Source organism: Anopheles moucheti, chromosome 3 (assembly GCF_943734755.1).
Source record: "Anopheles moucheti chromosome 3, idAnoMoucSN_F20_07, whole genome shotgun sequence".
In the NCBI taxonomy this organism is placed as follows: Eukaryota; Metazoa; Arthropoda; class Insecta; order Diptera; family Culicidae; genus Anopheles; species Anopheles moucheti.
In genome coordinates, this window is record NC_069141.1 from 89162889 (window position 1) to 89172562 (window position 9674).

Below are 9674 nucleotides of genomic sequence, written 5' to 3' on the forward strand. Positions count from 1 at the left end.
GTGCGGGGGGGCATGACGCGAGCTCTCTCGAAGACATTGGTGAACGTGGCATCGAGCTGAGCGACGGACAACGGCAAACAGCAAGAGACGTTCGGGTTGCCAAAGGTATGCAAACCTTGCGCCTCGAAGCAAACAGTGGACGTGGGCACAGCCCGTGCTTGTGGGCAGATTCGTGCCTGTGCAGCTAACTTCTGCCACTGCATGACATGGCGCTTCACGTGACTTCATCAAAATGTGAGAGTGGCCATGGTAGTGCCACCGCAATCCTTCAATTCCTGCACTCCCACTTCGCTGCGAAGCGACAGAAACTGTCCGGAAGGAACAGGAAACAGGAACAGGAAGTTGAAGCATATTAGCCGGGGGTTGGCTCGGTGTTGTGGCTGTGTTTGTGCCTTTGTGCGGTGCTCAATTGGATGGAAACTTTCGGTTGTGGTGAACAGGAAAGGACGAAACAAAACTGTTACGACCGATACGAGCAAAAGGGACGAGCAAAAACAACGGAATCAAAGCACTGTTCCGTTACTTACACTCTGAGCGATTGTGAAATAATGCTGGAGGGCGGCCGAAGGATCTAAGTGCGATTGGGAGAAGCACCCAGCGATGGAGAACTGGGGAGCCAAAGCACACTCGAACTTCCTTCCTTTTTCGCCCTGAAGATGTTTGTTTTGTTTATTACCATTTCTTATTGGCCGACCAGGCACGGTTTGGGAATTACGCTTGCCACAGAAGATGGCCGTAACTTATATTTACCGAAGGGTTAGACCATCATTTCCGTGCCAATAGATGACTAGGATTTGCGGTTTCGTATCACTTCATTTCAAGTCGTTTGTCGTGTCAGGTGAAAATCCTAGAATCCTGCCGTTCGATCCGGTGCGGCACCGGACCGGTATGTCGCATACAGTCGTTATTGCGAAATTGCAGTAGTAAACAGAGTAGTGGACACGCACACAGCACACCCTGGCTGGATCCAATCATGGTTTTACGTAAAAAGGACAGTGTCGTAACATGTGTAGTGATATAAAAATAAATGAATATCGTTTCACCGGAATATGAATGTCCTTCGTCTTGTAATATTTGCACTAACCATAACATTTAATATTTTCTCTCTCTCTCTTTCTCTCTCTCTTCCATACTAACATGCTGCTAACGCTACACAAACCAAATGTCGACGCGTTATGACTTAATCTATGTATATGCTCACACGCACGCACACACGGTTAATTCGGTCACAAAAATCCGGCCCTGGTCGTAAAATCGGTTCGATAGCCGGCCGTCTCCATGTTATGGCGACAAACGGCGACCCTTCGATGATCTCTCCTCCGTCTTCCATTTCGAACGGCCCCGAGCCTCAACTGCCACCATTACCACCACCATTAAGATCAACGCAAGTGCTGCAACCACTGTCCGTGTATCCAGGTTCGTTTTTTTGTCCGTGCGTGCCCCGTGTAGATCAGTGCACTCCTGCATTTTGAAGCTATCGGTTGCTTGTGTTGCTTTCACTTTGTTTCCTTTATCACTTCCGTTGCCCCGCATGTCACGTTTGACACTTCCCAATCTTTCGTTTATTGTGCTTTGAATATGTGATTTCGGTGATTTCGGTTCCTTCTTTATTTGCCCGTTAATCAATCGGTTACGTTTCACGTAAGTAATCGTTACACAGCTCGTCACGATAATCGTACTAATCAAACATTTATTACTTTCTGCCTGCCCGGTTTCATGTCTTTCCCGCTTGGCACTAAATGAACGAATAATACGTAAATAAAACTACATGATGTCGTCCAATGTCACACCCACCGGCAGTATCAACATTGGGCCAGGAAGGAACGTATGATTATGTCTTTAGTGGGCCCCTGGATTCACAGGCCCTGTCATCAACGCTCAAGCTGACCTCACCTCCAGTTCGAGTACGCCCGGACGGTAAGTAAGCAAATGGCGTCTCGTTATCGACATCGATAACGAGCGAATGAACGAACGAGTAATACCAACCCATCCATCGCTTGCCCAAACGGTTCCCAATTTAGTTCGACCATTTTATTTTTCTTCCCATGCCTGCCAGCTCGTTGACGAGTCACAGCTCTCATTTGTGCCCAAATGGTCCTACGGTGATCTTGACATGTGTTTGTGTGTTTGATGTTGATTTGTTCCATCTAATTGAGGAGGACTAGAGGATAAAGTTACCTCTTTACCAGCAAAAAAAAAATCTAATCCCACATCGCTCCTTCCTTGGGCAAAGTCCACCGAATTGAAATTTATTATGGTCCGTCCATGGTATGTTTGGACTTAAGGGTACAGAAACAGAATCAATCGTACTTTAGCAGCCAGTTTCCAAGTTCATTGGTGAAGGTAAAAGATTATTCTCGATCTGGCCATTTCACTTCTTCCTGCCATTCGTCGTACTCTACACGCGGGAGATTCAATCTTCTTGGAAGAAAATGTTCATCCGAACAAGACGTCCGAGTACCTCATATGGCTCTATGCGCTGTAGATTCAATGTCCGTTCTTTCAAGGGAATGAAGTTGTGCTAGATGAAACTTTCCGCTAAATCCCGCAGAAAGGAAGGTCAAAAGGTACCAGAGCATGTATCCTGCTTCATTTGTTCGGACCAAATCAATTCCATAGAAGAGTTAAATATACTCAGGAACTCATTCCCAAGGTATGTAATGAACCATCGATAGTTCTGTTTAATTCTATCATTTCTCTTCACGAAGATTGCCTCTTTGAAACTCCTAAAGTATCAGCATCTTTTGCACATGATACTCGTACGATGGCCGATAGAAAGTGGCCTGCAGTAGGGAAAAGTCGAAAAAGTCCGATCGATACCTCGAACGGAGCGCAAATCCTGAGACCTGGGCAGACTTTTCCCAGGGTTGTGTAGTATGTTGCACTGAATATTTCATTGTCGGACGCTGGCAGTCCGTTAACTAATTTAAATTAAAATTCTCTTCCCGGGGAAATTCCTTCCGGTTTACCTTTCACATCGTCCTTCTAGTACGGAGCGACCCTTTGCCTTCCCGTTCCCCCCTTCCCGGCCGTGCACCACGGGGTGTGTACCGTCAAAAGCAGCTTAGGTTGAGATTCGAATTGGAAGTGTAAAGTTGCAAGAAATCGGAAGCGAGGATCGGTGACGGTAAGAATGAGTAAGAAGCTTTCCGGCATCGCATCATGCGGTGGTAATCGGATCGAATGTGCAGATTGATTAGAGCCCTCGCATTGAACCTTTGATGGGAAATGAAACTCGCAAGCGCTCCTTCCGCACATGCTGGGAGCGGATGTAGAAGGTGTCGTGTGGGGTAAGGAATACATTTCTTCACTCATCAAACGATGGGTCTGCAATGGGAAGGGACCACAGACCGGGGAAGACAGGAATACAGGAATGAAATCGAATTCGTGGGAATTGACACCATCACCATTGGCAATTCGATTCGAATTGATTCGAAGAAGATACATCTGACGGAAATAGAACTTTGGACCGAGGGTGAGGCAACTCGGAAATGAACCACTTCGTTCAAGCTTTGTATGTATTTCCTTTTTTTTTTGTTGCTGTAAAGGTACTTCGGAAGGTAGTTCGGTTGAGAGGTACCTAGTGCTTGTCCAGGTAACAAGAACAGAAACATTAAAAAATGACACTTCTCGTCCATGGACGGAGAGAGGGTTTTAGAAGTTGATTTTCCATTAATATTATACGTCCGGCACAATTCGAACCTGCTTCCTACGGGTCACCAGTGTCGCTGTACCAGGGCATCGTAACACGCCCCATTGAAGGTTGGTGATATTTTTGCGACATTATCATTTCGATACAATTTCCTTGATGCGATAATTGAACCGTAAATGCATCGTCTCGAGCAGTTTTGAACTTCACCGTGTAACATTTGTTGCAACAAACGAAAAACATAGGAAGCTTTTTGCAATACGAATTGCATACTTTTAGGCTCATTTCTTATTGACGGTATCAAAATAGATCTCTCAAAACAATTTTTTGCAATATTTATTGCCTTCTGGAAGTTTCTAGTTTGGAACGGAGAGTTTGGTGCGTACTCCACGAGATGAGTACACAGAGAAAGCACGAGGCACGATGAGGGTCTTCAGACTGAAAACAACAACCGATAACAAAGAATTGGTATTAGGATTATGAAGCATGTTGTCCGTTTTAAGCTATTCGGTTTCAATAGCTTGGCAAAAAAAAACTCTCCGACACATTTACAAACGTCAAAGTAAATTGAAACGTCTTCACCCGGCGATTAGAAAAAGGTCCATCTCTTATCACATTCGATTTTATTGTTACGACCACAACGGCGTCAACAACTTTACGAGACTGGCCGTTTACGAGACGCGCTGTTCCGCGTTCATTCATTTTTATGGACTCGTTACTCGTTTTGTATCCAGTTTTGTTTTTTTTTTTGCTGCCTTTCGAGGTAGATACTTTGCTGGACGTAGGTTTGGTTTGGCGTACCTTTTATTCCGTGCGTTCTTTTTGTTTCATTTTAATCTTTAGCTTTAGTCATACTGACCGCTGCAGCGATCCTTTTCCCCTCCCGCTTCGGTTCGAAACCGTTTTATTTTTATATCGCAACCATTATAAAATGTCGATTCACGGTATCTCATCCCGAACACACCTGGCTACGCCCGAAGCTTAGATGGACAAGCGGATTATAGACCCGAACAGCCGTCTTTCCGCCTGAACATCGCCACTATAATGCTACATTCTACTCACAGCACTGGATACCATTAGTCTAACATCATCTAACCTGATACCTAAAAGTGTATCTTCCTTTCCGCCATGCCGGCCCACCAGTCTACCGTTCCCAGTCGATCGATTCGCAACGGAGCAGTGGCGTAGACGATGGGCGTTCGTCAACCGGGACGCGTCATTCGCCCGGCAGTGGACTTAAGCGGCCAAGGTACATAGGAGACGGTACCGGTTCTCTCGGCTCACGGAAGAGCGATCGCTGCGATGGGGAGGATGCGGAATCATTACGTCAATTGCTTATCGAGTGAGTACTTTCGTGTGCGTGTGTGTACTTTTGGTAGCTCTTCTCGGGTACAATCACCGTAGCTTTTCCCATTCTTTTGTGCTGTTTTTAGTTTTAGGTATGTAAATGGGATCTCTTTTAATGGGGAAACGTTATTAGATCATATTTTGTTCGTCATTTTCGATTTCATTTGTAGGGAGGAAGGAATTTTATTTTCTCTTTTTTTCCTGCCCCCCCTTTAGCTGGGGTATAATCTTTGAACCTTTAACTGCATTCATATAATAGATCATCATACAAATTAAGTGAACATTGTCGTTAAACAAAAATGTGTCAGTAAATATGATGCTCAAACTGTACTAGAATTTGCTGTCAAAAAAGGCAGCAATTTTGACAGTGACAGTTCGGTTTCATATTTACACACCAGCGGTAAAATACCATTCTCAATCTTTCCGACGGGAATTGTCCGTTAAAATGTTCCACATTCTTGACCACACTTCACCTTCACCGAGCTCTGAAATGGTACCTCGAAAAGAGGCTCGTACAAAATTTGTTGTGCTCAAAACAACAGCCACAAAATTTAACAAAACGGAAAAAACACATCACGATTTGGCTACACACACTCTTTCGCTATCTCTCTTTCTCTCTCTCTCTTTCGACCATTCTGGCAAACCGGTGGGAACACAAAAGTTCGCCACGTTCGAAGGACCTTTTCAGCCTCACCAATAACCTATATATCTCATCGTTCGCATCGCATTCGATGACACTCTTTGCCACACTCTTTGTGTATGGGGGTTTTAGGGCGCTATCGTTATTGTTCAAAATTTTTGGCCCGTTATGTATGTTTTCATTGTTTCTCTTCGTTTCTGTTTGGCTCGTTTCTGTACATTTTTTAAACACGTTGCCGTCACCGCACGGAACGGGTCTTCCGTTCATCTTTTATCATCCATCGACATCTATTTCGTGCCATTCGCGTGGAAAACCCGGCCCAAGAATGGCGCGATTGCGTCACTTGACCGTTCGTTTTGTCATCGTTTTGTCAGCCCTTTTTGCTTTGGATTTTGCCTTTTTGTTTTGTTTTGGTTCTCCATCGCTTCCATTTTATTGCCGTCGTGATACCATTTCGCTCATGAAACACATACTTCATCGCCCGTTCGCTACTAGCCTCACGAGTAGGTGTATCTTTCATGTGTTTCTGTTGGTCTTGCTGTCTTTCGGGAGGGAACTCCCGTGCTCCAGTCAAAATTTCATTTCGTATTTTTCTTTTTCATTTGATATGTCGTTCATCTTTCTTTCTCTCACTCTATCTCTTTGACTAGCGAAGATGCACTCTGTCCTCCAGTTGCTCAGCTCTATGTTATCCTTACTATTTTCACTCTCTTCCTTTCCTGTCTTGCGTTGAATGTTGTTGTTAGTTGACTTTTCTGTTAATATTACTGTGCTGTTACTGTTTACATTGATGTTTCATTACCTTTTTTACACATTGTTAATATGCCAAAACTACAACCAAAAGGGGGAATTTAATGACAAAGCAAAATCACAATCTTTTCGAAGAATTTTAATTCTCACCTGCACGTTACCTTGACACGTTCATGTCGACCCAAAAGTGTAACAAATAGAGGACAAATACTTTTACTACCGTATCGCAACAGCATCGCAAACGTGGATGTTTTCAAAACGACACAAAAATCTAAAAGTAAATGCAAATAAATATAATTAAATTCGTTCGTCCGGTCTCGCGAGCCAATTTCCAATCGGAACTGGTTTAAGCTCGATAATCACGAGAAGCCCCAACCTCGTCCCATCCCATTCAACCGCCCCAGTTCACCCCCAGGGGGTTGTGGGGTTGTTGGGGAAAACTTGCTAACGGGAACATTTCGATTTCATTTCCCAGTCACGTCATCGGCAAGTTTCATCTATCTTCTCTGGGCGGGTTTTTTCTTCTATTCTTCCACACTGCTCACTCATCCATTTCCACCTTCGCCTAAGCACGTTTTGCCAGCAGCTTCCCTGGAACGGAAATCGATTACATCCAAACCCCGGGTGGAACTCTGCCCAGGGAATGGAGCGGGAAAATGTATGCATTTTTTATGTTTTCATTAATGAAACGTCCAACGTGGCCGAGACACGACTGTGCCATCCACCATGGAACATTTTTCGTTGATTGCTTTTGCCGTTTTACGAAATTGACAAACATTTGCAAAACCGGCCAACAAGTACCGCGCGGGTGCTACGTTCTTACTTGACTCAAAATTCGAACCACACGCCCGCTCGATCGCCCCTGCTGGGTCGGTACTTAGACGACCGACAAATCGATAACCATAAAACTCAGAAACAAAGCAGCTTTGTGTCCCATTTGAGGTTCCTCTCCGGTTCGTAATGGCTGGCAGACTGCAAAGGTCGAACTCGAACGGAATCGACGAGTGGTTCAAGATTAAGAGGACTTCATCAGTCGGTTGCGTTCGTTTCGAATTGATGTACGATTTATTGGGTTTTAAGACACTAATGAATAGATGGTTTAAGTCAGTAAAACTTGTAATTATAACTTACAAAGCTCGCGAGAAATGAGAGGAATCTTTCACTTCAAAAAGGAGTTGGAAATGAGGATTTTTCGATACACTTTTAACTACCAACGTTCTCTTCAGTGAAAATTCCTACTGTTATTTCGCTTTATTGCAGAAAATCCTTTCAAAGTGGAATTCTTTGTTCTACAACTTACATTGAACCTTTTAAACTCATCAGGAATGCGAAAACTGTTCAGTACTGCAGCAATAACGAGAAGCAAAGTAACAAAACCACAGTACGTTTTGCTCTTCAAGTCCTGTTTGGGCTAAAATGCACAATTCTTCTTCAAAGTGCCCGAGGTTATGCTCTCTTGTGCTTTCCCTCTTTCAAAAATACCCGCTGGAACGAAAGCTTTCCGTATTAACTTTTGCTGTCCCACTCCCCGGTCACTCCTTCCAATGCACTTGCCAATGCATTGGCTTATGTTTCGGTTAATCCTCATCTCAGTACGAGGCAGACGGGGGGAAAAAAATAATGGTAAATCCCACCCAACTCCCACCTCGGAAAAGTAGCGATAAGCCTTGGTTCATTGCACAAAAATAAAATTACGTCCGAACCTCATCCGGGTGGGTGGCGGTTCGGCAAAAGTAACCCATAGTTGTGGCCAGATCCCGGCTTAAGGGATGACCAAGCAAGTCAGGAAGGACGAAAGGCAGGTTTATTATACGGAGAATTGAAAGTTAAACGTACAGCACCGGGCGCAAAAGGCGTATATCATGGCGATTGAAAAATTAATGAAATTAAATCCAACTCAACCGACCGATTCCGACACCGTGGTGGTCGCATTTGTGGGGGAATCACGCCTTTCGCCCTGAGATAGGCGGCAGCGTTGGTCCGGCTGTTGACACAGCAGAGAAAAGCAAACCATAGCTTTACTGGGCGGCAGCAGCAGCCATGCAGTGCTGGGTCCCATATGCATCTCGTTATTGCGAAGCATTGGAGATGCTGGACATTCTTCGAGAGGTGGAGCACATGCAGCGTACTGCAAAGTGCACTGAGTTTGCCACTGGAAACCTCTCGAGTCGATGTGCCTTTTTGGGGGCTGTAGACGAGGAACAATTGTCCAATTGTATTTGTGAGGAGCTGGCACACAGCAGCAGCTCCACACCCAAAGGCTATGCTGGGATATTTTGTGGTCAAATTCATACCAACTCTCAATTTCTGTACCGTGTGCTACTCTGACCCTAAGCCCAGCTGGGTATAAAGTATCCTTTAAAATGCAAATGTGCGTACCAACAAGCACTGGCAACTAGGCGAGCTGCTCGTATACCACAACCTCACCGAGCAGGAATTCAATTCCGAGAGTAAAGGTGCTCCTAGGTTGTTTTTTTTTGTTGGGGCTGGAACAAGTCGAGACAGACATTCAGATTCGGACGGGACACCGGGTTCGGGTCGGAAGTCATGAATTAGACTGATGCAAGATTCATACGCTCGCCGGTAGCGAAGTGCATCATGCAAATGGAATTCTTCAGTGGCGCTGGTGAATTGTTGCCATCGCTCGACTCCGTACGAAAAGAGGAAGCGGATAGAATTAGAACGCAATCAACGTACTGCAGCCGCTCGGTCGGGAGTAGCTTACCTTGAAGCGGCACAACGAGGAGGAAAATGCGATCACTACTTGTGTTGGATGCCACTTACCCGAAACCTTAGTCCATTAAGATGAAGGAAGACGGCGTCCCTCGCTGATGGAAACCGTTTGTCCGGTGGTTTTTGGGTAATGGATGAAGTCATCCCGTGCTCCAGGTAGACGAGCGGTGCGACGATGATGAGAATTAAGAGGATGTAGTGTGTATGATCCTTAACCGTGGGTGGGAAATGGAGGGATTCTGAAGGATCACTTTCGGCGAACGGTGGGGCGAATTCACCACCCAAAAGTACGTCCTGGCGATGCAAGGACGCATCGAGCACTCAAGTATGATTAGATGAGTGTATGGATGCCCTGGTTAAGGCTGGCACCAGCACCGAAGCGAGGCAGGAAATTAAGCAGTTTGTTTTCAAAACCCTCCCCCTTGCGGACCATCATTATCTCCATCGGGAGATCGCTTTCGGGAGATGTCCCGAAGACGGGACGAAGATTGTACAGCGCAGCGGTGTGCAGTGTTCTAATTCCCTAATGAAAGCTCACCGAACGCGCCCCGACGA

General features: G+C 45.3%; 1 protein-coding gene across 1 annotated transcript; it reads left to right on the plus strand.

Annotated features, from left to right (window-relative positions):
- Window positions 1–1781: 1781 nt before the first annotated feature.
- LOC128303110 (uncharacterized) lies at window positions 1782–4995 on the plus strand. The gene is made up of 2 exons (XM_053039966.1): window positions 1782–1917; window positions 4793–4995. The coding sequence occupies exons 1-2, from the start codon at window positions 1782–1784 to the stop codon at window positions 4993–4995; spliced, it is 339 nt and encodes a 112-aa protein (XP_052895926.1).
- Window positions 4996–9674: the final 4679 nt, after the last annotated feature.